Below are 27500 nucleotides of genomic sequence, written 5' to 3'. Positions count from 1 at the left end.
ATTCAGTCTACACCTGACCCTACAGGTGATCGTCTGCGTGTCACTCTCCGTGCGTCACTTTGAACACATGAAGAAAACTTTTCTGTCACATTCAACAGTCTTCATGAACTGCAGTGAACGGGCTCCACCTTTAAGCAACAGCAACAACCTTATGAAAACATCTGTTGACAAACTGTCACACAGCTGCTGCAGAATCATAATCTAAGTCTCATTTATCACGTCAGATGATCTGTCGCATCAAAACCAGACTGCACTGTTACAAACTGATTTAACATCTCTGAACACGGAGCTGTTGGTCGACTGCTGCCTCCATCAGTCTGTGTTACTGTGAGGGTCCACAGTTTAATGTGTTCAACATCAGGTTGCAGCAATAAGACAGTTTTCAGTTCTACAGTGATAGAAAAGTTGACAGTTACTGTACCGTGTACGTTTGTGTATCTATGCTATTGGAACAAAAGCAACAGTAAATAACTTTATTTGAGTTATTTTCTAAGAGGAGATTTTTTACACTTATCTTAAAACTCCAATTAAAAGCTCCGTCTCTTTACCAGCCCCGACAAATCAAGGCCTGTCTCTATCAGAGGCCTGGTCTCTTTGCTAAGCAGTTGATTTTTATAGAAGATCTTTGGATGTATAAAGCAGGTCGTTGGCTCGCTCACATTATGTGTCTGCTCCTGGATTACCCTGTAAGATCTTCATATTCCTTCAGTCTGTCAGGGTCCTGTTCACTCTGGGTGAAATAAACAGTCTGACTGTATCTCCTGATCTTTGCTGAGCAACACTTTTGTGTGAAAAGAATTAAAGGCCTGTCTCAAATACAGGCCTGTTGAGTTCAGTGATTTAAGCAAATAATAGCCCGGGGCTACTCTTTCAGGTTTTGTTCAACCTTTTGTTTTCATTCCTTTAAGGATCATTCTGACTCATGGTAAGTGTTTGATCTGTCATATTTTCTATCATACCGTGAAAACCTCATAGTGTCGGCATCATACCTGTGTTTGTTTTCTGTCTCTGTTAAGCAGCTGTCTGTTAGTCAGTCACTCTACAGCAGGAAACAGCACTTCAAAATAAAAGCCCTGTGCTGAGAATTCACTGTACTTCAAAATTAAGTGTGTTATTTGCAAACTTGACACGTTTGTGAGTCACTTGTGGTCCATTCAGAGCAGACCTGTAACCCACCAGTTAGGAACCACTGCTTTAAAAAGTGTTTTTATCAGTGGAGTCAAGAGAGTGTGCTCAGTGTCACTCTCAGCTCAGCGGTGTGTCTGTGACGTACAGATCATCTGACATGATTAATGACACGTAGATCATTCTGCAGCAGCTGTGTTTGTCAACAGATGTGTGGACCCTGTTTACTTCAGTTCATCTAGAATTTCCTGTTTTTGGATCCTTGGTTCAGCAGAGACGTGACAGAGAATCAAACTCTCCTTCCTGTTTTACCGTCACACATGTTTGACGTACAGACGATCACGTTAGCGGCGAAATCTTCCTTTAAGAAGTGTTTTTAGGATGAAGCTGGGACACGCCCACTGTCCTCGGATTCATTGGTTGCTATAGTGTGTGTGTGTGTGTGTGTGTGTGTGTGTGTGTGTGTTTGTGGCCCTGCAGCGTTCACTGACTCTCTGTCCTGTTGGAACAAACAAACAGCAGTTCTTCATCATCATCATCATCAGCATCATCAGAAGCTTCAATCAGCCGACTGAGAAAAGACATGATTGATCATGTTTGAAGGATTTTTTTCAGTTATTTGTAAATAAAGATTTTTGACTACGAGCTGTGTGTGTGTGTGTGTGTGTGTGTGTGTGTGTGTGTGTGTGTGTGTGTCCTCACAAAGACATAAGTACCAGAGTGTGTGTGTGTGTGTGACGTCATGTTGCAGGTGATCAGCTGATGTTCAGACTCCAGCTGTTTTTGTAACAGGAAATGATGAATGTCTAAAACTCTTAAATTTTTTTATTTAATGAAACAAAACAAAGTCTAAATCTAAAGTTTCTTCTTCTGTGGTGTCCATCAGCAACAGCGTCTCACATGGGAAAAAAGGGTCTAACACTTCTGTGTTAGGTTTGATTTAATGTCCTGAGTGATGTCACCTGAGCGCCCATCAGTCTGTCTGTCATCATACTGATGTCTGACCAGGTGGATCTGAAACACGTCAGCTGTTTAAGTTCTGTCAGGATGCTCCCTGAGGGTCTGACTTTTTCACTGAACGAAACAAGACAAAGTTTTTAAACTAAATTCAGTTTGAAACTGATGAAATAATATTGATTGATCATGGTTTGATAATCAGCAGTAACACCAGACGTGGAACACGCAGGGTATCTGTTTTTAAAAACATTTACGTATGAATCAAGTCCTGGAAAGTTGTGTCGATGTACGATGTTCCTCTAAGTTTATCTCCATTAGCTTCCCTCCCTTACTTTAATTACGTTAGCTTTTCTCAATTACCTTACCTTTGTTAGCTTACCTCCATTAGCTTTTCTCTATTAGCTTACCTCCGTTAGCTTACGTCAGTTAGTTTAAATCTATTAGCTTATCTCAGTTACCTTATTAGCTTATCTCCATTAGCTCTTCTCTATAAGCTGTCCTCCGTTAGCTTACCTAAGTTAGCTTATCTCCATTAGCTTCCCTGTGTTAGTTTAAGTCTGTTAGCCTATCTCAATTACCTTACCTTTGTTAGCTTACCTCAGTTAGTTTATCTCTGTTTACCTTCATTAGTTTACCTCTGTTAGCTTCTCTCTGTTAGCTTATCTCAATTAGTTACTTTCGTTAGCTTGTCTCTTAGCTTACCTCTTTATAAATGTGGTGCTGTCTGCATGTTTTTATAAGTTGTTCTGTTTCATTTCTGCTTCTGGTTGAATCGTCTGTGAGATTTTGATTCATAAGTCAGTTTTATCATCTTTAAGATCCGATAATGTTAGTTAATTAAGCTACCGTAATTTTTTAAAATTATTTTTTAAATATACTTTATTAATCCCCTAAGGAGAAATTCACTTTATTCACTCTGTTGTCAGTTACACACAGGTCTGAACACACACATGCACAAACTGGACCTATACATGCACTAAGTGGAGAGATGTCAGAGTGAGGGGGCTGCCCATGACAGACGCTCCGAGCGGTTGGGGGTTCGGTGCCTTGCTCACTCGGCAGTGCCCAGGAGGTGAACTGGCACCTCTCCAGCTACCAGTCCGCGCTCCATATTTGGGTCCGGATGGGGACTTGAACTGGCGACCCTCCGGTTCCCAACCCAAGTCCCTATGGACTGAGCTACTGCCCCCCAGTTAGCTAATTAAGCTAACGTTAGCCACCATTTGTTTCGCTCTTTAGCGCGACAGGTCAAAAATGAACTTTGCCACCTTTCACACCATCATTTAGTTTTTATTTGTTTATGAAAACAAAACAAAAAAAATCATAATTGTTCTTTTCGAAAGTTACTGAGTGTTTATGTGTCTGCGTTCTCAGAAGCTGGAGGCATTACATTTTTGGGTTGTCCTTCCCACTCCTGTTATCTCAAGAATGCCTGGAGGGAATTTCTTTAAATTTGGCACAAACATCCACATGGACTGAAGAATAAACTGATTAGTGCTGTTGAGGGAAGATGTGTGTGAAGCGTCCATGTTTTCACAGACATGGATGTAAACTGTAACTGCAACATGTTGGGTTCGAGGATACGTACAACAGTGGGGCGCTAAATCTATGGGAAAAAAAGCTAATCATCAGTTAGCTTTGGAGTAAAGTTGACTGATGAAGACTGTGAGCTGCTGATGAAAGCTCTGGAAAAACAACCTTGTCAGTAGGCCTTGAGTTAAGATTTTGTTTTTGATTTCAAACGTCACTGAGGTGTCATTGTGTTGTCATGACGACTGCATCAGAATAAAAAGCTGTGAAAACACACACACACACACACACACACACAGTTTGAAAAGCTTTAAGATTTCTGCTGCTCAGACAGGTCCAGGTCCTGACCCCCTACAACGAGCTGCCACAGCTACCGTCCACCAGGTGGAGCTAAACAGGAAGCGTGACGGTGTCAAAACACGGAGTGGCTTCAGTCTCAAGAGTCCGGCAGGTAGCAGAATCCAGCAAGACCAGTCCAAACTGGTCAAAACTGATCCAGACAGGGAGCGTCCAGCATGTGTCATCAGAGCAGATCATCAGGTCCAGACAGAGCCGTCCAAACCAGGACAGACAGATGTGTTCAGTGTGTTACAGGTGAGCGTCTGATGGATACTGGACCAGTCCAGGCCGGTTCAGACCAGTGGAGTCCAGCGCAGCGTGCCGATGGAGATGAGGGTCTGGCAGGTGGCGGAGTCGAGCCACATGGACTCCACCAGACTGAAGTGCAGGAAGCCGAGAGCAAATCCACAGCCGACGTCCGACAGGTGATGTTTACCCAGCAGCACCCGGGACACGCCCACCAGGACGGCCCACATGTAGAGCAGGATCCTGAGGGGCACCTGGAGGACAGGAAGACTGAGTCACCACACTGAGATGAGTCTGAAGAGACCCAACACACTAGGGTCCTGGACTGACGGAGACACCACAGTGTCCCAGCAACAACAACAAATAAACAATAAACAGACAATAACGATACAGCAACTGACCGCCAGCACCAGGTGGTTCAGGAGGAACTTGGACACCATGACAGCTCGGCTAGCGTGGGCTGCTGGGAAGGAGTACAGATCCATGGCTACGTAGTCCAGAAACCCTGGAGGGAAGTCCCATGGTCCTCGGCGTTTGACCAACTTCTGCACGCCAGCGACCGTCATCAGGTCCAGGATCAGAGCTGCAGGAGACAGAGACATGTTGGACAGCAGAGAGACAGACAGAGACATGTTGGACAGCAGAGTGAATGTCTCACCTAGCAGCAGGTTGACAAGGACTTCCTGTCCAGCCAGCGTGTTGCTCCTCCACAGACAGACCAGCGTCCCACAGAGCCAGGGAAGGGCGTGTCCAGTGAGGGCCAGCAGGGTCACCATGGAGCGCAGCGGGGCCCCTGTCCCATGTGTCCCCACGCAGACACCGAGACGCTTGGACAGACTGATGTCGATGGCTAGCAGAGAGTTGATGGCAATGCCTCGAATGGACGGATTCAGCTGCATGCAGTCCTGCTCCGGCCAACGAGACGTGTCCTTCGTCCCCCCATCAGCTGCTGAGCCGCCCTCTGAAGAGTCCCTGGACCCCCTGAGGACAGAGACCAGGACAGACTGTGAGTCCAGGACAGAGACCAGGACAGACTGTGAGTCCAGGACAGAGACCAGGACAGAGGACAGAACCTTCTGAAGCCCTGACACCACCTTCACCAGACTCCATTTAAATAATCAGTCATTTTACCATCATCAAACTCACCTCAGTCACAGTCGGCAGAAACAAAATGAAACTCACAGAAACTGTCTCAGTTCATCCTCCCACTGTTCATCCTCCCACTGTTCATCCTCTCACTGTTCATCCTCCCACTGTTCATCCTCTCACTGTTCATCCTCCCACTGTTCATCCTCCCACTGTTCATCCTCTCACTGTTCATCCTCCCACTGTTCATCCTCCCACTGTTCATCCTCTCACTGTTCATCCTCCCACTGTTCATCCTCCCACTGTTCATCCTCTCACTGTTCATCCTCCCACTGTTCATCCTCCCACTGTTCATCCTCTCACTGTTCATCCTCCCACTGTTCATCCTCCCACTGTTCATCCTCTCACTGTTCATCCTCCCACTGTTCATCCTCCCACTGTTCATCCTCTCACTGTTCATCCTCCCACTGTTCATCCTCCCACTGTTCATCCTCTCACTGTTCATCCTCCCACTGTTCATCCTCCCACTGTTCATCCTCTCACTGTTCATCCTCCCACTGTTCATCCTCCCACTGTTCATCCTCTCACTGTTCATCCTCCCACTGTTCATCCTCCCACTGTTCATCCTCTCACTGTTCATCCTCCCACTGTTCATCCTCCCACTGTTCATCCTCTCACTGTTCATCCTCCCACTGTTCATCCTCCCACTGTTCATCCTCTCACTGTTCATCCTCCCACTGTTCATCCTCCCACTGTTCATCCTCTCACTGTTTGTCCTCTCACTGTTCAACAGTCACCAGCTCTGGTTTGGTTCAGATTAACCCTTAATTCACCAGTTAGCTGTGACAACACGCTGCATCTATACACACTAACATGACTGATTCTTTAAATGGAGTCTGGTGAAACACAAAGCTCTATCTCTGTAGGGACCCTTTCATTAATGATGTCACACTCAGAAAAACAATCTGATCCTGTCAGAGTCAAAAACAAACAAACAAACTTGTGTTTCCTACAGTAGAGTCAGTCAGCAGGTGGAGTCTGACATGAAGCTCAGTGATGTGCTGAGTGGGCGGAGTCAGTCAGCAGGTGGAGTCTGACATGAAGCTCAGTGATGTGCTGAGTGGGCGGAGTCAGTCAGCAGGTGGAGTCTGACATGAAGCTCAGTGATGTGCTGAGTGGGCGGAGTCAGCAACAACATATATTATAGACACCTAAAAACCTGAGCATCAGTTTGAGTGGACGATATATTGAGAATATTTTCACTGCTTTACTTTAATGTAACAACAGGAAAATGAAGCCGTTCTCTTCAGGCCTCCATCAGTCAGTGTGTTTGTGTCACTGAGTGACTTTGGTGTTTAAAGGGTTAATTCAGATTCACTTAAGTCACTCAGTGACACAAACACACTGACTGATGGAGGCCTGAAGAGAGTGAAGAGGGGGACTGAAGCTGCTGTAGGAACTGACCTTTTGCTGATGACTCCCATCCACAACTAGCTTAGCTTAGTATAAAGACTAGAAACAGCTAATTTAGCTTAGCACAAAGACTGGAAACACAGGCAAATAGCTAACTTAGTAAAACGACCAGAACAGATGATGTATTAAGACTGGAAACTACGGGAAACAGGCAGCTTAGCTTAGCACAAAGACTGGAAACGGGGAAACTGTTAGCTTAACATAAAGACTGAAAACGGGGAAACAGGTAGCCTAGCTTAGCACAAAGACTGTAAACAGGGGGAAACTGTTAGCTTAACATAAAGACTGAAAACGGGGAAACAGGTAGCTTAGCTTAGCTTAGAACAAAGACTGGAAACGGGGAAACTGTTAGCTTAACATAAAGACTGAAAACGGGGAAACAGGTAGCTTAGCTTAGCTTAGCTTAGCTTAGAACAAAGACTGGAAACGGGGAAACTGTTAGCTTAACATAAAGACTGAAAACGGGGAAACAGGTAGCTTAGCTTAGCTTAGAACAAAGACTGGAAACGGGGAAACTGTTAGCTTAACATAAAGACTGAAAACGGGGAAACAGGTAGCTTAGCTTAGCTTAGCTTAGTTTAGAACAAAGACTGGAAACGGGGAAACTGTTAGCTTAACATAAAGACTGAAAACGGGGAAACAGGTAGCCTAGCTTAGCACAAAGACTGTAAACAGGGAGAAACTGTTAGCTTAACATAAAGACTGAAAACAGGGAAACAGGTAGCTTAGCTTAGCTTAGAACAAAGACTGGAAACGGGGAAACTGTTAGCTTAACATAAAGACTGAAAACGGGGAAACAGGTAGCTTAGCTTAGCTTAGCTTAGCTTAGAACAAAGACTGGAAACGGGGAAACTGTTAGCTTAACATAAAGACTGAAAATGGGGAAACAGGTAGCTTAGCTTAGCACAAAGACTGGAATCGGGGGGAAACTGTTAGCTTAACATAAAGACTGAAAACGGGGAAACAGGTAGCCTAGCTTAGCACAAAGTCTGGATACAGGAGAAAACAGCTAACTTAGCACAAAGACTGTAAATGGGAAACAGGTAGGTTAGCTTAGCACAAAGACTGTAAACAGGGGAAACAGGTAGCCTAGCTTAGCACAAAGACTGTGAACAGGAAACAGGTAGGTTAGCTTAGCACAAAGACTGTAAACAGGAAACAGGTAGGTTAGCTTAGCACAAAGACTGTAAACAGGGGAAACAGGTAGCCTAGCTTAGCACAAAGACTGTAAACAGGGGAAACAGGTAGCCTAGCTTAGCACAAAGACTGTAAATCACTGTGGATCACAGTGGAGTCTGGCTGTGATGAGAGTGAACAGTGGGGACTGACGCTGTTAATGGTTTCCCTGTTGAAACAGGCTGTCTGACAGAAAGATGAGATAAGATATGATAAGATATACTTTATTGATCTCCCAGAGGGGAAATTCAAATAAAAGGTAGAGCAGAGAAAATATTCTAAATATAACCTGAACTTATTCTGATGCTGAGTCCACAGCAGCACATTACTGAGCTTCCATGTCAGATCTATTGTAGGTAACACTGACTGTGGGTCAACACCTCACACAACCCCACTGCAACACATCTCAACTGTCCCTCTAAAGTTAGAGTGGACTCAGGATTCAGGACTCAGGATTCTCTGCTGCAGTTTCTGTTTCTTACTGACTCCTGACATGAACTGAGAGCAGCAGCTGCTTCAGACTCTCGTCTGTAAAGTTGACAGCAGGAAACTTTACTGACCGACTGTCTGAACTTTTACAGCTGAGAGCTCTGGATCCTGGTTCAGGATCAGGGCCTGGTTCAGGATCAGGGCCTGGTTCAGGATCACGTTCAGGACCGTGTTAGACTCTAAATATGAGCTGTGATGTCAGTGGGCGGAGCCTCTGAGCCTTACCTTCCTCCGCCATCCTCCTGCTGACTCTGCTGTCTGCTGGCCCTCCTCGGACCGCTGCCACCCCCACGCCCCTCCCCCGGCCCCGGCTCCCTGCGGGGGGGCTGGTTCAGGGACATAAACTCGGGCCGGTTCAGGACATTGTTCCGGTCTCTGGCCCTGGACCGGGCCTGGCTGGCGGGCATAGTGGAGGTGCTGGTAGTGGTGAGACGGCGTGCAGTGCTGCAGGACTGAGACGGATCAGGTCTGAGACTCTGAGGGACTCTGCTATAAATAGATCAGCTGGCCTTCTTCTTCTGTCAGCTGTTCAGAGAGGGAGGCTGGAAAAACACTGAACACACACACACACACACACACACACACACACACACACACACTCTTATTAAAGGAACATTCCCCCAGTTTCACGTGTCAAAGGTTACTGGTTGGGGTCACGATGTGTCCAGGTCTTATGAGCAGGTCTGACTCGGTCCAGAATCCACCAACCAGCTCGTTTGAAGCTCCTTCAAGTGTCGTGTCTGTGTTTCATCTGGTAACAGCCGTGTGACACGTTAACGTCTGATGGTGGCGTCAGACCAGCAGAGACTCCAGGATGTTACTGGTCCCAGTGTGCAGACGCTGCAGGATGAAACAATCCTGGAAAAGTTTTTATTTTGTGAAGTTGAAACAAAACAGAACATGTTAATCAGTGACAGAGTCAGGCTAGCTATATACAGGCTTTATGCTAAGCTAAGCTAGCTGTTCCCCTTGTTTCCAGTCTTAATGCCAGGCTAAGCTATCTGTTTCCACCTGTTTACAGTCTTTATGCTAAGCTAAGCTAGCTACTGGCTTCATGAGATACAGAGATATTCACGGAGTTAAATATGAGGTGTCCACAGTTAGTAGTCACTGTTAGCATCATTAGCATAGTTAGCATTGTTACATGCTGTTCATCTAAAACATCATCAGAACACTGAAACATGTGACCACTGTCCAGGTGCATCATGGGATGTGTGTGTGTGTGTGTGTGTGTGTGTTTATGTGTGTGTGTGTGTGTGTGTGTGTGTGTTTATGTGTGTCTGTGTGTGTGTGTGTGTGTGTGTGTGTGTGTGTGTTTATGTGTGTGTGTGTGTGTGTGTGTGTTTGTGTGTGTGTTTGTGTGTGTGTGTGTGTGTATGTCTGTGTGTGTGTGTGTTTGTGTGTGTGTGTCACATTCTGTCTGCTGAACTGAACCAGACTGGACCTGATCCAGGCTAAATACAGAACACGCACACACACACACACACACACACACACACACACACCATAAATAATGAACAGTCCCTGATGACGTGACGTCATGTTTGGATGTCTGTTGAGCTCCTTCAGACACAGCAGGTGAAACTATCAGAGTACTCACACTGACAAAGTACTTTTACTCAGTTACTGTACTTTAGTGACATCACAGTACTTCACCTGAGTATCTGTACTTTCTACGTCACCACATTTACCTGAAAGCCTCAGTTCCCCCCTGTCCCGTGAGAACCACGTATCTCCAGACCCCCGTCAGAAGGTGACTCTTTGGAGATACGAGGTTCTCACGGGACATCAACAGGAAGTTGTTGACGTGTTGATGGAGTCTCACCGTGTTTGGAGACAAACTGTCTTCAATGATGTAATAATTTAATTCACCTGAACTCACCTGAGCTAGTGTTCGTGTTGAGTTTAAGGTCTGTTTTCACTGCGGGAAAAAACTAATTTACGGGTAAAACTCTGTTAATCTCAATTCAGCCTGGTGGACTGTAAATCGATCACTAATTAACAATTAACCAATCAGAGTGAGGGATCGTTAGAGTGTCTTTGACCCAGACGAGCAAATTAATCAATAAATAATAAGTGTTCGCGCGCACAGACGATGAAACGCAGAGTGACGTTTAAGGGTTTAAATGACATTGTTCACATTATTCAGTCCCGCCAAACTCCAACTAAAGATTTATTCATTTTAGGTATTTTTCTCATAAAACTGATTTTATATTAAATGTAATGATATTTCATGAATCGTGAAGACGCTCGGCTGAATTCGGCTCATAAATATAAAAGTCAAAATGAGTGTAGCAGACTAAGGCCCAATCCCAATACACCCCTTAACCCTACCACTTGCCCCTACCCCTCCGTTTTGCACATTCACGCGTAGGGGTAGAGATGTCCCCGTTCTCATTGAGGCAGAGGGGAAGGGCAGAGTGCTAGGGCTACATGGCCCTCCAAAGGGAGTTCTTTCAGAGGCACACTTCAAAGCGAGTGCTACGAGAAATCTCCCAGAATGCCTTCTGAATCACCGGCAAGATGGCAGGGAAGGCTTCAGAGTATTTTCTTCGTAACTAAAGATTTAAAGACTATGATAACCATCGGAAATGTCGTTTCAATGTATTTGTTCTAACAAACAAAACAAAACAAAAATCGCTAGTTGTGAGGTTTCCCCGGCAATATACTCGTTGCGTCTTTTTATGACGTCACTGACGACTAATGATGACATTTCCGGGTATGAAGGGTTGTCCCATTTCATAGGGGAATATTTCAACCCCTACCCCTTGTAACTTTGTTGCAACAGGCAAGGGGCACTCGAAAAAGACGGGTAGGGGTAGGGGCAAAAATGAGAAATGGGTTTGGGCCTAAGTGCTCAGGTGTGTTTCAGGTGATGAGGGACTGGTTGTAGAAGTTTGACTGTAGCTGAAAGACTGACTCGTAGTTAATGTGTAAAGGTCGCCTAGTTCTACCTTACACAAGGCATTTAGTGACGGGAAAAATTTATAATTTTTCATGTTCCGCTGTCACATTTATTAATGCTGTGTATTTATCAGATGCCATTTATATGTACACGGGTATGGTATGGACTGAAATATTGTTATTATGTTGATGCCAAAACTTGATATAAGGGGGAAGTGATGCATGACGGGGAGAACTGAGCAGTCGGCGTTTGGAGGTGTGCGAGGAGTTTCCCGTCTCTAAAGGATCAAACCAAATACAGCGGATTGTTTTTGTTCCTTGTGGATTACCTCAAGACACAACTTTGCTGCCAAGCGGGACGAGTGGTGAGGTTGCGTGGTTCTTTGTTTGTTTTTGTGAACTGCGGCGCTTCATTACGCTCCAACAGACTCCCCTTTAACATACATGTTTTCTTTTTTGCCGGCTTCTGGGACTTTGATTGACTGCTGGGGGGGTAATTCGGGTTATTTTAGTTAGTGTTTTTTTTTGATAATGTGGAAAAAGTGTTTGATAACCTGTGAATTGTTTGGTGAACCAGCGCCCACGCCGTTTCTTGTTTAAGTGTTATCTCCGTCCGGACGCGGACATGATTTATTTTCTTTCACTAAAGTTTGATTATTGATTCAACTTATTGTGACTCATTCGTTAATCTTCGTTTATTCTGAATATTTTAACCCCGCAAGTGTGAGAATTTGAGTTTGTTTTGGGTGATAAAGCAAAATTAATTAATCTCTTTTCGTATCTCAAACACCTCGCACCTGATCCGCCCGTAACCTTTAGATTAGCGTTGTAACCTTTCCTTTGGTTAATTTTATTACAAGGGGAATTGTTACAAATGAGCAGGTCATTAAAATGTGCCAGTGTTGTTACAGCAGCTGTGAACTGTCAATGCTAAATTAAAGATTTGATCAAAAGGACCGTTTGTGACAGTGTAGTCATTTTGTTTGTGTTTTCTTTGAGACTGAAGTGGAGTTACTTTAATGCAGGATCTTCCTTTGGAGCCAGCCTCCCATTAAAATCAGCTAAATTAACGTCTTCTTGTTTCTTAAAACACAAACACATTTTATGTAAAACTTTAACTGAATTCATGCGAATCTTTGGTGTGATCTGTAAATTAAAATGAATTTAAACTCTGTCGGTTTGTTTCGGAGGATGATTTGAGGATGACTCTGATAAGTAAAAGTGTTAATAAATGTTTTTATTTCTTTTATAACTCCTGAGGGGAAATTCAATTTTTCACTCTTTTGTCATTAACACACAGGTCCGAAAGACACACACACGCACAGAGTGGAGAGATGTCAGAGTGAGAGGGCTGCCCTTGGTCAGGCATCCCGAGCAGTTCGGTGCCTTGCTCAAGGGCGCCTCGGCAGTGCCCAGGAGCTGAACTCTCTCTCCAGCCACCAGCCACCAGTCCACGCTCCATATTTGGTCCGACACTCAGCGGCAGGTTGGTGGAACTGCAGCTGGTAGTATCATTATTATTAGTATTAGCATGATATTTTTAAATATTCTAATTAGTTTTTATTGATTTTTTTTACACAACAGAGAAACAGAGAGAAAAGAGACATATGAGGTCATGAGATGTTTAAAAAGTCAGAGTTAGTTTTCCTAATTTAAAGCAGCAAATCACACCTGGTACAATAATCATGTCAGATCTCTCATTGGCGCCACCTCTGAGAGAGGGCGCCCTGCAGCCAACACCACAGGTACAACCTCATGACTCCATCCCAGCAGGACCTCATCACATCACAGCAGTAACAGGAAGTGGAATTACAGACAAGACAAAGTGTGTTACAGGAGCGTCAGCAGATTTATGACTGACAGTTGGACGTTCTCTCAGATTTACACTTTTCACAGACAGAATCTGAGATCAGCAGGTGTGTTTATATAAAGTCAGAGGGGTCACTTCCTGTTTCTGAGCGACACGCTAACACATCAGATGTTAAAGGCAGATTTCACCTCACACACACACATCAGTTTAAATTCAGACCAGGTCAGGAGGTGTCTGAGAGGCGTTCAGGAGCAGAGCTGAGAGCAGGTTCACACGAGTCTCCTCAGTTTTTAGCTGCTGGTGAAGATAAAGGCTGAAGAGACGTTAGAGACGTGAGCTGAAGGTTCAGAGGAGTCAGACCCTGAAACTGTTGAGTATGATGAGCAGAGGAGGCCGAAGGTTCGTGGAGTCGAAGCTCTGCGTCGTATTTGATATGAAAGACAGAAGCAGCTCTGTTGTGTTTGTGGACATGAGGACAAATTGTTTGGACTGATGGGGACATGTGTCCAGGGTTTAAAGCAGCTACTGGTTCAGACAGCTCGGGATCAGACTGGCAGTCTCTGGTCGGTCAGTCGTGACTGGTGACGTCATATTGTGCTGGTGGAGCTTCCTGTAAATCTCCCTCTGAGACGCCTCGTTCACACTGTTCAACTCTTCCTATTAACTCTTTAACCACCTCCTGTCTTCATGAGTCTCCTCACTGTGTCAGAGTCTGGCCTTAAAGTTCAGTTTGGTGATCTTCCTCTTCCTCTCTGCTGCCTCTCAGCTGAAACATCATGTGGTCACAGACGTTGGCTGCAGCTCAAAGGACCAAACTGTGTATTTGTGCAGCTGCTGCCTCACAGAACATCTGATGATACCTGAGGATCCAGGAGCTGGTTCAACGTGTCGTTTCAGACTCGTGTCTCCTCACGTTCTGTCTCTTGTCTCTGACACTCTGGAGGTTTATCTGCAGCCACAGTCTAACTCGTCTCTTCCTCGTCGCAGCAGTGACGTCAGACAGACCGGTTCCTCCTCTTGTGTCTCCCCCTCCCCCCTGTCTGTCTCAAAGTCTCTCTCCCAGCTCGCTGTGACCTGTGCCCATCCCCCGCTGACCCCTGAGGGGCCGGTGGGGTCAGAGTCTCTTCAGGAGGACTGAGGGGGGAGGGGCCGCTCTCTCTGCCTTTTGTTCTCCCGCCCTCAGACCTCCAATCACCCTCGTCTGACGTCACAGCATTGAGCCTAAATCTCCCATCATGCCTCTGTGACTGAAGCTGGAGCAGCTCAGACTGCAGCTCAGAGTCTCTCTCTGAGCCCGTGTGATTTATAACACGTATGTAACCATCAGTCCAGCTCCGACACCTCCTCCTGTGTCTCCCTGCTCCTCAGCAGGAGCCTTTAAACCCTCCTCTCTGTCTTCTGAGTCCTGACCCCTGAGTGTGAGGCGTTAAAGGACAGCTCTGTATAAAGCCCCCCCAGAATCAGCCCTCTGTTGTGTTGCGTCAGCAATACACACAATAAAATTGGAACGATACAGAGAAGATTAGCATGGCCCCTGCGCAAGGATGACACGCAAACTCGTGGAGCGTTCCAGATTTTACCCCAAAAATCAGATTTATATCAGTTTTTATGATTTTATATAAATTTTTGATGATTTTCTGACATTTTATCTGAACTGAGTGAATGTGGGTGAAACAGTGACACTGTGGTCACTGCAGGTACTGCAGCTGCAGAGAGACAGCAGTCTGTGTCTGTGTGTCAGCGTGGGTTTCCTCCAGGTGCTCTGACATGTTCTCCCCGTGTCAGCGTGGGTTTCCTCCAGGTGCTCTGACATGTTCTCCCCGTGTCAGCGTGGGTTTCCTCCAGGTGCTCCCACATGTTCTCCCTGTGTCAGCGTGGGTTTCCTCCAGGTGCTCCCACATGTTCTCCCTGTGTCAGTGTGGGTTTCCTGCAGGTGCTCTGACATGTTCTCCCTGTGTTAGCGTGGGTTTCCTGCAGGTGCTCTGACATGTTCTCCCTGTGTTAGCGTGGGTTTCCTCCAGGTGCTCCGACATGTTCTCCCTGTGTCAGTGTGGGTTTCCTCCAGGTGCTCCCACATGTTCTCCCCGTGTCAGCGTGGGTTTCCTCCAGGTGCTCTGACATGTTCTCCCTGTGTCAGCGTGGGTTTCCTCCAGGTGCTCTGACATGTTCTCCCTGTGTCAGCGTGGGTTTCCTCCAGGTGCTCCCACATGTTCTCCCTGTGTCAGCGTGGGTTTCCTCCAGGTGCTCTGACATGTTCTCCCTGTGTCAGCGTGGGTTTCCTCCAGGTGCTCTGACATGTTCTCCCCGTGTCAGTGTGGGTTTCCTCCAGGTGCTCCGACATGTTCTCCCCGTGTCAGCGTGGGTTTCCTCCAGGTGCTCCGACATGTTCTCCCCGTGTCAGCGTGGGTTTCCTCCAGGTGCTCCGACATGTTCTCCCCGTGTCAGCGTGGGTTTCCTCCAGGTGCTCTGACATGTTCTCCCTGTGTCAGCGTGGGTTTCCTCCAGGTGCTCTGACATGTTCTCCCCGTGTCAGCGTGGGTTTCCTCCAGGTGCTCCCACATGTTCTCCCTGTGTCAGCGTGGGTTTCCTCCAGGTGCTCTGACATGTTCTCCCTGTGTCAGCGTGGGTTTCCTCCAGGTGCTCCCACATGTTCTCCCTGTGTCAGCGTGGGTTTCCTCCAGGTGCTCCCACATGTTCTCCCTGTGTCAGCGTGGGTTTCCTCCAGGTGCTCCCACATGTTCTCCCTGTGTCAGTGTGGGTTTCCTGCAGGTGCTCTGACATGTTCTCCCTGTGTTAGCGTGGGTTTCCTCCAGGTGCTCTGACATGTTCTCCCTGTGTTAGCGTGGGTTTCCTCCAGGTGCTCCGACATGTTCTCCCTGTGTCAGTGTGGGTTTCCTCCAGGTGCTCCCACATGTTCTCCCCGTGTCAGCGTGGGTTTCCTGCAGGTGCTCCGACATGTTCTCCCTGTGTCAGTGTGGGTTTCCTCCAGGTGCTCTGACATGTTCTCCCTGTGTCAGTGTGGGTTTCCTGCAGGTGCTCTGACATGTTCTCCCTGTGTTAGCGTGGGTTTCCTCCAGGTGCTCTGACATGTTCTCCCTGTGTTAGCGTGGGTTTCCTCCAGGTGCTCCCACATGTTCTCCCTGTGTCAGTGTGGGTTTCCTCCAGGTGCTCCCACATGTTCTCCCCGTGTCAGCGTGGGTTTCCTCCAGGTGCTCTGACATGTTCTCCCTGTGTCAGCGTGGGTTTCCTCCAGGTGCTCCCACATGTTCTCCCTGTGTCAGCGTGGGTTTCCTCCAGGTGCTCCCACATGTTCTCCCTGTGTCAGCGTGGGTTTCCTCCAGATGCTCTGACATGTTCTCCCTGTGTCAGCGTGGGTTTCCTCCAGGTGCTCTGACATGTTCTCCCTGTGTCAGCGTGGGTTTCCTCCAGGTGCTCTGACATGTTCTCCCTGTGTCAGCGTGGGTTTCCTCCAGGTGCTCCGACATGTTCTCCCCGTGTCAGTGTGGGTTTCCTCCAGGTGCTCCGACATGTTCTCCCCGTGTCAGCGTGGGTTTCCTCCAGGTGCTCCGACATGTTCTCCCCGTGTCAGCGTGGGTTTCCTCCAGGTGCTCCGACATGTTCTCCCCGTGTCAGCGTGGGTTTCCTCCAGATGCTCTGACATGTTCTCCCCGTGTCAGCGTGGGTTTCCTCCAGGTGCTCCGACATGTTCTCCCTGTGTCAGCGTGGGTTTCCTCCAGGTGCTCTGACATGTTCTCCCTGTGTCAGCGTGGGTTTCCTCCAGGTGCTCTGACATGTTCTCCCTGTGTCAGCGTGGGTTTCCTCCAGGTACTCTGACATGTTGAACCCTGCCTCTCACCTTGTGTCAGCTGGAATAAGCTCCACCCCCTGAGGGGATAAGTGGTTATGAATGAAAGGATCTCGTCCCTTCAACAAATCCGTTCTCATGAGAGCAGATGAAGATGCTGTGGCACATTTTTGGATTTTCATTCTCTTAATCAAACATCTGTAGAAACTGTTTAACTAAACTATATGTGTGAATGAGTCACTGAGGTGTGAACGGGTGAACTTGTTCTCCTTCATAAATCTTATCCTGCTGTTAAAAAAGATTTCAGAAACACAGATGTTCTGTTGTGATTTATTTTAGTGTGAAGAATGATTTTATTTTGTTTTATTTTATTTCTCAAAACACTGATGTTTTTTTGTCTTTCTGCGGAAGAACGTGTCCTTTGGTTTCCTGAACAGAAACACAAGAAACACCTGTGTGTGTGTGTGTGTGTGTGTGTGTGTGTGTGTTTCGTCACAGCAGACTGAAGCTGCTGCAGTGCGCAAAGCGGCCTGCAGGGGGCGGAGCTGTGCTCACCGCAGACACACACACACAGAAGAAGAAGAAGAAGAAGAAGGAAGGGAGGAAGAGGAGCAGCTGTTTGTTACTTTGACCTGTTGTTGTTGTTGTTTTCTTCCTCTCCGTTTCTCTCTCCGGTACAGACCCGTGGCGTCTCCATGGCGACCCGCCGGATGTTGGAGGTGTACCTGGACCTGTTGTCGCAGCCGTGCCGCGCGGTGCACATCCTGCTCAACACCACCAACATCCCGCACACCGTCCGCACTGTGGCTCTGCGGAGAGGTGAGTGACTAACCGACTAACCGGGAACTGTAACGAGTTAACCGGTAAACGTACCGAGTCGGTGGTGAGGTCGGTCCGCTGTGTGGAGGGCCCTTAAAGAGTTTAAGGAGTTTCGGTGACCGCGACCTTTGACCCGGTGAACTTTGATCCACATCACAGCTCTTATCGCGCCAAACAAAACTTAATGAAAAATCCGTCAGGTTTTAGATTAATTTGTAAAATGTACAAATGTTTGTTATGTTAACATAAAATTTTCAGGCGGGACTCGCGCTCCTCTGTCCGGATCCGCCGCGGTGTTTCATGAGTGAAGGAAAGTTGGTGAATTCAGAAACTGAAGCTCAAGATGTGACAAAATTACGTCACTGTGATGTCATGATAATGCCGAACTGTTTGAAAGGCTCCTGTCGGTCTGGTCTGTGTGCTGAACAACATGTCGTGGTACATTAAATTAAGGGATTCCTTATATATTTTTTTTATTATTTAGCCTTTATTTATCCAGGAAATGTCCCATTGAGATACAAGATCTCTTCTTCCAGGGAGTCCTGGCCAAGACAGCACACATAAGTTCCATACATAAAACAATGAAACATACATATACGATGAAAACATGAAATATAAAAAATCAACAGTAAAGGGCAATCTTAAGTGAACATTAATTAAAACAACTGCATGTTTCCTGAAGGGCTGATTTTAAAATACCTTTAAACACATCTTACAGTAGGAAGGGACTGTAGGTTAATTTTATCTTGCAACTCATTCCATAATGAGGGGGCATAGAAAGAAAATGAGGTTTTACCAAGATCCGACTGCATCCGGGGAACATTTAAAAGCATCGCATTTGCTGCTCGTCTAGTGCTGTAGGTGTTCGTATAAAGAGACAGAAGTCTGGAGATATAATATGGTAATTTACCAACTAATGTTTTAAAATTAAAAGTCAACATGTGTGTTTTTTTCCTCTGGTATAGGGAGGGCCATCCTAATGATTCATATAAGGTGCAGTGGTGTGTGCGTGAGCCTGCACTCGTTACAAAACGGATTGCTGCATGATAACAGAGTCCAGCTTTTTAAGCAGGGAAGATGCTGCATGCATATATATCACATCTCCATAATCCAAAACAGATAACAACAAGCTTTGCACAAGTTTCTTTCTGGCTTCGAATGGGAAACATTTTTTTAAATGAAAGAAAAAAGCCAGTTTTGGCCTAAGCTTCTTCAGCAATTTGTCAATATGTATATTAAAAGACATCTTGTCATCAAGCCATATACCTAAATATAAGGGAGTTTGGTTCTAGCTTTTTCTCTGTGCTGGTTTGGTGCAGGAGAGAACAGGACTCCAGAGTTCACCAAACTGAACCCGATGCAAAAAGTTCCTGTGATGGTGGACAACGACTTCGTCCTTACTGAGAGGTACACACACACACACACACACACACACACACACACACACACACACATATTCTGGGGCCGGTTGCACAAAACACCTTAAGTTAAGATTTCCCGTAAAGTCCTACTTAAGGTTTCCTAAAAAAAAAAAAAAAAAAATCTGTTGCACAAAGACCCTTAAGTCTTTCTTAAGATTTCATTAAAATGTTCACTTAAGTATTTAAGGTTTCTCTTTGTTTTGGCTTTATACTTAAGGAATCCCTAGACCCTTGGCACAAAAGACCCTTAAGTCTTCTTAAGTTTCCTTAAAATGTTAACTTATGTATTTATGTTTCTCTCTTAATGTTGGTCTTACACCTAAGGAATCCTTAAAATGTTCACTTAAGCTAAAGTAATCCCTAGACTGTTGCACAAAAGACCTTAGCAACCAAAGCAAGTTAAAAAAAAATAGTCTGTGAGTCCAAACAAACAAATAAACAAACAAACAGTCTCCATGGAAACCGTTACTGCTGTAAAATCTCCTGTAACAGTAAATGGGTTTTTCTCAACTAAGGAAAACTTAAGGGGTTCTGTGCAACTGTATAAGTCCCTCAGCTAAGGAGAAATTAAGCCTTTTGTGTCATATTTAAGGAGAAAACTTAAGTTGTTGTGTGTTTTTAAACAATGTGAGTTTTATTTTTGTCGAAGCAACAAAACTGAGGATTCTTCATCATCATCATCTTCGCTCTGCTCTTGTAGCTGTTAGTGAGACTTTACTGTGTGTGTGTGTGTGGGTGTGTGTGTGTGTGTGTGTTAGTGACGCCATCCTGAAGTACCTGGCCACCAAACACAATGTCCCGGAGCACTGGTATCCACGGCAACCAGAGAGACGAGCCAGAGTGGACGAGTACACGGCGTGGCATCACACCAACACACGACCACACGCCGCCAAAGTGTTTATACTGGAGGTACACACACACATACACACACACACACACACACACAGTGAACACATCTGATCGATGGGTGATTGATTGATTTAGAGGAGTCGTGTTAAACTGAGTCAGTGAATCGTCTGAACGTCTGTGGATCAACACGACCCTCCGTCTGATCACACACAGACCAAATACACATCAATAATCAAACTCAGGATCAATGACTGTGAACAACAACAACAACAGATGGCTGCAGGGTTGAGTCCAAACACCCAGAGATGAGTTAGCATGTTAGCATGTTAGCACTTCCTGTTTCCTGGTCTTGAGGTCGGTGTAACCTCACAAAGTGTGTTTTACCTCCGTCTGTTCATCAGCGCTCTCTGAGCTCCCTTCGGTTCTTGACGTCAGTTCAGTGTTGTGGCGGGAAAACGATGAAACGCATCACATGAATCACCTCATGATGATGATGATCACTGTGTTGGTCAAGTTCATGACTCCGCCCCCTCCCGTGCTCCAGGTGCTCCTCCCGGCTCAGAGCGGCTCTCAGGTGGACGAGGGGCGTCTGGCTCGTGCTCTGTCTCAGCTGGACGACACTCTGGATAAACTGGAGACCATGTTCCTCCGCAGACAGCCCTTCCTGTGTGGTGATGACATCACTGTAGCCGACCTGCTCGCCATCTGTGAGCTCATGCAGGTCAGTCGCTCTGATTGGATGACATATTAATCATGCGATTCTTCCCTAAGCCCCTCCCCCCTCAGGTACTGTTGCTGGAAACACACACGGCCCTTTTAACACAGAGGTGGCGCCATAGAGCCGCGACCCCGTCCATTCAGCAGGATGACATCACAGAATCAAAAGAGACGTGACATGTAACACAACAGTGTCGGCCTCCAGTGTGACATATAACAAACGTGTCAGCAGCTCTTTATAAACAATAACAATGACATCACATGTCAATAACAATCATTTAGCGTCCCTGTTATATGGCGGCTGATCTCGTCCTCTGCTCGGAGGGTAAGGAGCTCCTGGACCTCATTGTTTAAGTTAGCTGCTAAATGCTAACAGCTGCTGTTCTTCTTCTTTGAGTTAGCTGCTAACTGCTAACAGCTGCTGTTCTTCTTCTTTGAGTTAGCTGCTAATTGCTAACAGCTGCTGTTCTTCCTCTTTGAGTTAGCTGCTAATTGCTAACAGCTGCTGTTCTTCCTCTTTGAGTTAGCTGCTAACTGCCAACAGCCGCTGTTCTTCCTCTTGAGTTGGCTGCTTACTGCTAACAGCTGCTGTTCTTCTTCTTCTTCTTTGAGTTAGCTGCTAACTGCTAACAGCTGCTGTTCTTCTTTGAGTTAGCTGCTAACTGCTAACAGCTGCTGTTCTTCTTCTTTGAGTTAGCTGCTAACTGCTAACAGCTGCTGTTCTTCTTCTTTGAGTTAGCTGCTAATTGCTAACAGCTGCTGTTCTTCCTCTTTGAGTTAGCTGCTAACTGCCAACAGCCGCTGTTCTTCCTCTTGAGTTGGCTGCTTACTGCTAACAGCTGCTGTTCTTCTTTGAGTTAGCTGCTAACTGCTAACAGCTGCTGTTCTTCTTCTGTGAGTTAGCTGCTAACAGCTGCTGTTCTTCTTTGAGTTAGCTGCTAAGTGCTAATAGCTGCTGTTCTTCTTCTGTGAGTTAGCTAACAGCTGCTGTTCTTCTTCTTTGAGTTAGCTGCTAACTGCTAACAGCTGCTGTTCTTCTTTGAGGTAACTGCTAACTGCTAACAGCTGCTGTTCTTCTTTGAGTTAACTGCTAACTGCTAACAGCTACTGTTCTTCTTTTAGTTAGCTGCTAACTGCTAGCAGCTGCCATTTTTCTTCTGTGAGTTAGCCACTAACTGCTAACAGCTGCTGTTCTTCTTTGAGTTAGCTAGTAACTGCTAATAGCTAATTTCTGAGTCTCCTGCGGTGGGTCACACACTGAACACGTCATCAGAGCGTCACACCCGTCCCGCCCTACTGGCTGTCACATTTATACAGACGTCTTGGGGCTGTTGCGTCTCTCTCCCCTCATTCTGCGATCGAACCCTTTATACAGAGCGGTGAGGCAGAATAACACCGTCACATTCCCGCCTTGAACAGGAAGTGTAAAAGGGGCCAGTGTGTGTGTGTGTTTTGTCAAATGTTAGAGGAGCTTGGTGATTGGTTGCTGGTTCTGAGCATGCCCAGTGTGTCTCCCTGCAGCCTCTGGGAGGGGGCAGAGACGTCCTGCAGCAGCGTCCACAGCTGCAGCGCTGGAAGAGCAGAGTCCAGTCGGCCGTCGGCGAGTCGTTCGACCGTGCTCACGCCGTGCTGTACAGCATCAGAGACCGTCGCAAAGCCAAGCTGTGATGTCACATGGAGGAGGGGCGGGAGGAGTCAATCATTCAGTCATTTGATGATGATGATGATGATGATGAAGAGGACAGGTGTGTCTGATCAGTTCAGTCTATGTGAAGTTTTTCTGTTTTCATTAAACCTTAAATCAATAATTACAAATATCAGCTGACAGGAAAACATGACGGTCACATGATCCACGTCTTCAGTTTGATTCATAACTTTATTTAAACAAATAAAAACAAACAAATGGCTTCAGTCAAACTTGTGATTGTAAATAAAATGTCTCAGAATCAGCTGACAGGTTCAATAATTTTATGAATGATAATAAATGTAACAAATAAAGTTTATTTTCACGTTGGTCTTTGTCTCTTTATCTGACTCACTGTCGCCATGACAACACTAACAGTGTAAAGCCCCGCCCCCTGACTGTCTTCATGTGAAGTCATTGGTGAACTTTGATCAATAATCAGTCAATATGATTTTAATATTTAAACTTTATTGAAGAATAAAATTTTCAAACAGTGAAAAATATGAAGTTTATTTACAGTTAGTGAAGTCGCTGAGTCACATGACCTGAGGAATGGCAGAATCTGATTGGTCCTTACAGTGGGTCAGGGGGCGGGGCTTGGCTCCGTTTAGCCGGATGCTCCTCCCCTTCATCTTTGTCACCTTCATCTCTTCTTCTCTTCCTTTTGGAGATTAGGGAGGCTGACTCCGCCTCCTGTTGGTGGGAGGGTCCAGGGGGCGGGGCCACAGCATCAGCATCAGAGGGGTACATGAGTCTGTGAGCCGTCTGTATCATCTCTTGATCCTGAACACAGACAACAGCACTGAGACTACATCTCCCATCATGCACCTTCACACTGTTTCATCACTCATCACCAGATTATGTGAACTGAAAATATTCTGTTTCATCACTGTGGGGAAAAAGTGGCGGTGCGTCCTTTGGTGCCACGACACCTGTTAAATAAGACTTGTATGACATGACGTGTATGTTCCCAGCTGCAAACTTAACTTTTCAGATTATTCCAAAACTACCTGAAGCGTTCCTTAGCGTCCCCATGTTTGGTCCCCCCTCTGTTGGGGTACCTAGCACACAGATCTGGTACTAAAAGGTGGAGCTAGAAACCCTGCAGTCTGATTGGTCAGTAGAGGACGCTCACTCTGGTTTTATGTAACCTCTGTTCATACATCAGTAAACTACAACTATAAAATGAAAGAGAAAAAAATAACTTCATTCACTGGGCCGACTGCCGGCAACTTTTAAGGTGGAACGTTAACTTGTAATGTTACTCAATGCATGAGTTGATGACGTGAATCCATCAGCACACCTTAAATTTCACTGTGACAACTTTGACCATCACTTTAGTTTTTATATGACACACACTTTTAGTAATGACTTTAAAAATATAGATTAATTTGGAGCGGATTATGTGAAGGTCATATATTCTAATCCTCACTTCCTGTGGGCTACAGCAACACTAAACCCGAGCTTGCCTGAGAAGGACTAAATGCACAAAGCTGCTATTTTTAAATATCCCATGGAGAGAGACTCTCACTGCAGCCTGTTCTATTTTGTTGTGAAAATGTGGGCGTGCAGCCTCGTTCTGTGGACGATAAACCAGGTGCAGACTTCCATCTGTGTCACCGCTGATGAGGAAATACAGCGAATGCTGGACGGAGCAGTGAGTGACAACAACCCCGCCCACATTTAAGAGGACTGTCTGAACACACCGAGGGTCTAGGTACCATGTCTGAAGGCTTACTGCTGGTTCCAGAGGGTTTGGTGGAGGCGAGCTTTAGTTCAGGCTGAATTTCCTCAGGTGTCACAGCCCTACAGCAGCAGGACTGTGTACCAGGTGTAGTTACCTGTAACCACGGGTGCTGCAGAGCTTCCTCGATAGTCATCCTCTTACTGGGATCAACAACCAGCAGCTTCCTCACCACGTCCTTCGCTGGGAACACACACACACACACACACACACACACACACACACACAGTGAGCACTGCAGCACTGTCACAGTAGACAGGTCACTATGATGACAGTCGTACCTCGGTCAGAGATGTGGCTCCACTTGGACGGCACCATGATGAACTCTCCTCTGATGATCTGCTCTGTGACTGTCAGGTGACCAAAACTCTCATGAAACGGAGGATAACCTCCGAGACTGATGGACAGACAGACAGACAGACAGACAGGTTAACACCTGAGGGACAGGTAACAGATGCCCATGACACAGGTAGAGACAGGTGTGAGCCTACCAGACAAAGAGCAGGACACCAAGGCTCCAGACGTCCACGGCGAGGCCGTATCCTGTGCTGGTGGCGTGGGTGAAGACTTCAGGTGCCAGGTAGGACGGAGTGCCACACAGAGTCCTCATCAGCAGGGTCGAGTCCAGGATCCTGGACTGGTTAAAGTCTGTCACCTGAGGGACAGGGACAGGGACACACAGTGTGATGAGGAGTGTGAGGACGGTGATGAAGGTGATGAGGGTGATGAAGATGAGGGTGAACGTACCTTGATGAGACAGATGTCTTCCAGTGAGGACAGCAGGACGTTCTCAGGTTTCAGGTCTCTGTGGATGATCCCGTTACTGTGGAGATACTGCGCGCACACACACACACACACACACACACACACACACAGTTACACTCAGTGGACTCAGGTGTGTGGTGGTTACCATAGCAACAGTGTCTCTGTCTCACCTGGACAGCTTTCAGCATCTGATAGAAGTAAAGTTTGGTGACGGATTCTTTGAGCTGCTGCTGAGTCTTTAGTTTGTGGAACAACTCTCCTCCCTCCATCCTGAGAGACAGACAGGCAGACAGACAGGCAGGACTTTATTAGCCTTAAAGATAAACCATAACATCTACCAGTATCAGACTGGTAACCAGTATCAGTGTGATCAGCAGCAGCTCTGTGAAACTGAATCAATACATTTATTGATCTTATTGATGATGATCAGCTGACTCACAGCTCCAACACGATGTAATAACTGTCGTCTGTCTGATAGAAGTCCTCCGTCTTTATGAGACAAGGCTGCAGGACACAAGGAGAGGAGGAGACAAGGAGAGGATCAAAACACCATCAGTGATTACTGATAACACTAAGTTATGAAATAATTATTGAATAATTAGTAATTAAATAAAAAATATTTGAAAATATGAATTATTAAATAATAATATTAATTAATTAACAGTTATTAAACCATTAATAACAGTAATTATTGTTGTTATCAGTAACGTCTCTTAAAGGGTCAGTGTGTGTGTGATCTTGTCTCTTCTTCGTTGGTGTCAGACTCACGTGGTCGATTCTCTGCAGGATCTCGATCTCTGTCTGTGCGTTTCGTGTTGCCGTCTGTGATTGGACAAAAACAAACAGATCACATGATCACCATCCTGACCTGCCGCTGGTCATCAGTGAGTCCGACGTTCAGACGCCATCTTTGTAGTTTTTTTAATGTTTTTCCCCATCTAACTCCAGCTTCATCACTCACCAGAAGGAAAGAAGGAAACAAGGGAAGGTAACAAGGGGAGGAAGAAGGAGAGCTCTCAGCCAATCAGAGAGCAGACGAGATGACTCACCCCTTCAGACTGGAAGTTCTTCTTGTTTATTATTTTCACTGCAAACTTCCTGCAGGACGATCGCTCGAACGCTAGTTTGACCTCACCACACACTCCTCTGTAACACACACACACACACACACACTAAGTTCAGTGTGTCAGAGCACAGGAAGTGACATCATGGTGGCATGAACAGTGACTCACGTGCCGATGCGTCGAGACAGCAGATATTTCTCCTGAAGCTCTCTGGGTAAACTGGACTGATCGTCGGACATCAGGTCCATGAAGACAAACACTGCGGACAGACAGACAGACAGTATGAGGTGAGACCTGTGTCCACAGTCACCTGTTCAGGTGTTCAGCCGTGTCTCACCTTTGTTTCGTGGCTCAGCCAGAGCGAGCACGGCGTTGTTGATGAGAGGAAGCTTCCTGTCCTGACCGATCTTTATCCCGTCAACAAATGTCCCATTGTTACTGTAGTCCTCCACAAACACCTCGCTGCCCTCCTGACACACACACACACACACACACACACACACACACTTACGGTCAGGGTATACACTCACACACCTTCACTCAGTCATCATCAGTAAACAGGAAGTGACCTCACTCTGTAGATCCTGAAGTGTTTCTTGCTGTAGATTCGGAACTTTTTGGATTCTTTGTCGTTCGGATCTCTGAGGACATACTGACACTTTGGACCGCGTCCAAACAGGTACTGCTCCTCAAAACAGTCTGTAAACAAACAAACAAACAATCAACAACAAGAAACAAACAGTACCAGTGTTGGCATTAGCCTCAGTGTTAGCATGTTAGCACATGTGGGCTCACCGAGGCTCCTGAAGCCCGGGGCCATCGGCAGCAGGCGGCCCCAGGGTTGTGGTTCGGGCTCCTCGGGGACAGACGGCAGGGTGACAGGGATGGTGTCCACGCTGCTCAGCGTCCCCGAGCCGCTGGATGACTGGCTGCCTGATGTCGGCCCACTGGAAGAACTGGAACCAGGCTGGGACTTGGGCTGGGACGGGGACTGGGTAGACTGGGTTGATTGGGTGGACTGGGCCTGGGATGGGGACAAAGTGGACTGGGCCTGGGACGGGGACTGGGTGGACTGGGGCTGGTCCCCCTCATTGGGAGCCTCCTCAGACATCTCCCAGCCCTGCAGAATAAACACATGACGTCATACTGGAGTCTGTAGACACGCCCCTCAGCCTCATGATCAGAGGGAACGTTTAAAAGCTCCGCGCCAAACTGCTTTTAGAAAATGTCCTATTTTAAAAACAAAGGCCCGTTAACTGACAACATCAACACGGAGAACAAGAGTGAGACACGTGTCACAGACCGTCTGGACTCTTCTTCACTTCGGCTTTAAATCAACATGAAATAAACAACAAACGGCTTCTTAATGAGGGAGCTCATTGAGTCACATCCGGCTTCAGTCTCAGCCAACACGCGGACGAGTTGACGTTAAATTAGAGGATTTGTTAATGGAGTTCGGTGTGTGGAGATAATCTGTCTCCAGACTGACGGTGTGTG

At 46.4% G+C, this 27500-nt stretch overlaps 4 protein-coding genes and 1 non-coding gene across 6 annotated transcripts in view; 3 read left to right on the top strand and 2 right to left on the bottom strand.

The window, feature by feature from the left end:
* LOC117252161 (WD repeat-containing protein 5-like) overlaps window positions 1-1770 on the top strand; it is a 23195-nt gene extending 21425 nt beyond the window's left edge. Inside the window, exon 13 of the mRNA XM_033618868.2 lies at window positions 1-1770. This exon is cut by the window's left edge and continues 904 nt beyond it. The gene's annotated coding sequence lies outside the window, so the exon portion shown is untranslated.
* Window positions 1771-3351: 1581 nt separating this feature from the next.
* On the bottom strand, window positions 3352-9383 carry LOC117252165 (inactive phospholipid phosphatase 7-like). The gene is made up of 4 exons (XM_033618873.2): window positions 8647-9383; window positions 4856-5178; window positions 4599-4780; window positions 3352-4451 (listed from the first exon to the last, which is right to left on the bottom strand). Exons 1-4 carry the CDS (start codon window positions 8826-8828, stop codon window positions 4245-4247), a joined length of 894 nt encoding a protein of 297 aa, XP_033474764.2. The 5' UTR covers window positions 8829-9383; the 3' UTR covers window positions 3352-4244.
* Window positions 9384-14608: 5225 nt separating this feature from the next.
* On the top strand, window positions 14609-14714 carry LOC117253243 (U6 spliceosomal RNA). Its single transcript, XR_004501382.1, has one exon. It is a non-coding gene; the product is annotated as a U6 spliceosomal RNA (small nuclear RNA).
* Window positions 14715-17503: 2789 nt separating this feature from the next.
* On the top strand, window positions 17504-22760 carry gstt2 (glutathione S-transferase theta 2). The gene is made up of 5 exons (XM_033618877.2): window positions 17504-17759; window positions 19079-19166; window positions 19939-20089; window positions 20574-20750; window positions 22268-22760. Exons 1-5 carry the CDS (start codon window positions 17636-17638, stop codon window positions 22412-22414), a joined length of 687 nt encoding a protein of 228 aa, XP_033474768.1. The 5' UTR covers window positions 17504-17635; the 3' UTR covers window positions 22415-22760.
* A 121-nt stretch (window positions 22761-22881) lies between these two features.
* chek2 (checkpoint kinase 2) overlaps window positions 22882-27500 on the bottom strand; it is a 4968-nt gene continuing 349 nt past the window's right edge. Inside the window, exons 2-14 of one of the 2 annotated variants that reach the window (XM_033618859.2) lie at window positions 26799-27123; window positions 26578-26702; window positions 26341-26473; window positions 26172-26262; window positions 25989-26085; window positions 25708-25761; window positions 25379-25443; window positions 25110-25209; window positions 24922-25008; window positions 24666-24829; window positions 24456-24571; window positions 24272-24357; window positions 22882-23213 (exon numbers count right to left, since the gene is read on the bottom strand). In XM_033618859.2, coding sequence (XP_033474750.1) covers window positions 23004-23213; window positions 24272-24357; window positions 24456-24571; window positions 24666-24829; window positions 24922-25008; window positions 25110-25209; window positions 25379-25443; window positions 25708-25761; window positions 25989-26085; window positions 26172-26262; window positions 26341-26473; window positions 26578-26702; window positions 26799-27114 — 1644 coding nt within the window. In that variant the 5' untranslated portion in view covers window positions 27115-27123 and the 3' untranslated portion in view covers window positions 22882-23003. The remainder of the gene's footprint in view (window positions 23214-24271; window positions 24358-24455; window positions 24572-24665; window positions 24830-24921; window positions 25009-25109; window positions 25210-25378; window positions 25444-25707; window positions 25762-25988; window positions 26086-26171; window positions 26263-26340; window positions 26474-26577; window positions 26703-26798; window positions 27124-27500) is intronic. The other variant, XR_004501302.2, reaches the window with a different exon arrangement.

The sequence above is a fragment of the Epinephelus lanceolatus genome, chromosome 9 (assembly GCF_041903045.1).
Source record: "Epinephelus lanceolatus isolate andai-2023 chromosome 9, ASM4190304v1, whole genome shotgun sequence".
Taxonomy (NCBI): Eukaryota; Metazoa; Chordata; class Actinopteri; order Perciformes; family Serranidae; genus Epinephelus; species Epinephelus lanceolatus.
This window is presented reverse-complemented; position numbering and strand designations above follow the sequence as displayed.

Coding starts and splice junctions, on each gene's coding strand:
- gstt2 (XM_033618877.2), top strand. CDS start 17,636: ATGGCGACCCGCCGGATGTTGGAGGTGTACCTGGACCTGTTGTCGCAG. Junction 17,760..19,078: donor CACTGTGGCTCTGCGGAGAG/GTGAGTGACTAA, acceptor GGTTTGGTGCAG/GAGAGAACAGGACTCCAGAG. Junction 20,090..20,573: donor CCAAAGTGTTTATACTGGAG/GTACACACACAC, acceptor CCCGTGCTCCAG/GTGCTCCTCCCGGCTCAGAG.
- LOC117252165 (XM_033618873.2), bottom strand. CDS start 8,828: ATGCCCGCCAGCCAGGCCCGGTCCAGGGCCAGAGACCGGAACAATGTC. Junction 5,179..8,646: donor CAGGAGGATGGCGGAGGAAG/GTAAGGCTCAGA, acceptor CTCTGTCCTCAG/GGGGTCCAGGGACTCTTCAG. Junction 4,452..4,598: donor TGAACCACCTGGTGCTGGCG/GTCAGTTGCTGT, acceptor CCTGTCCTCCAG/GTGCCCCTCAGGATCCTGCT.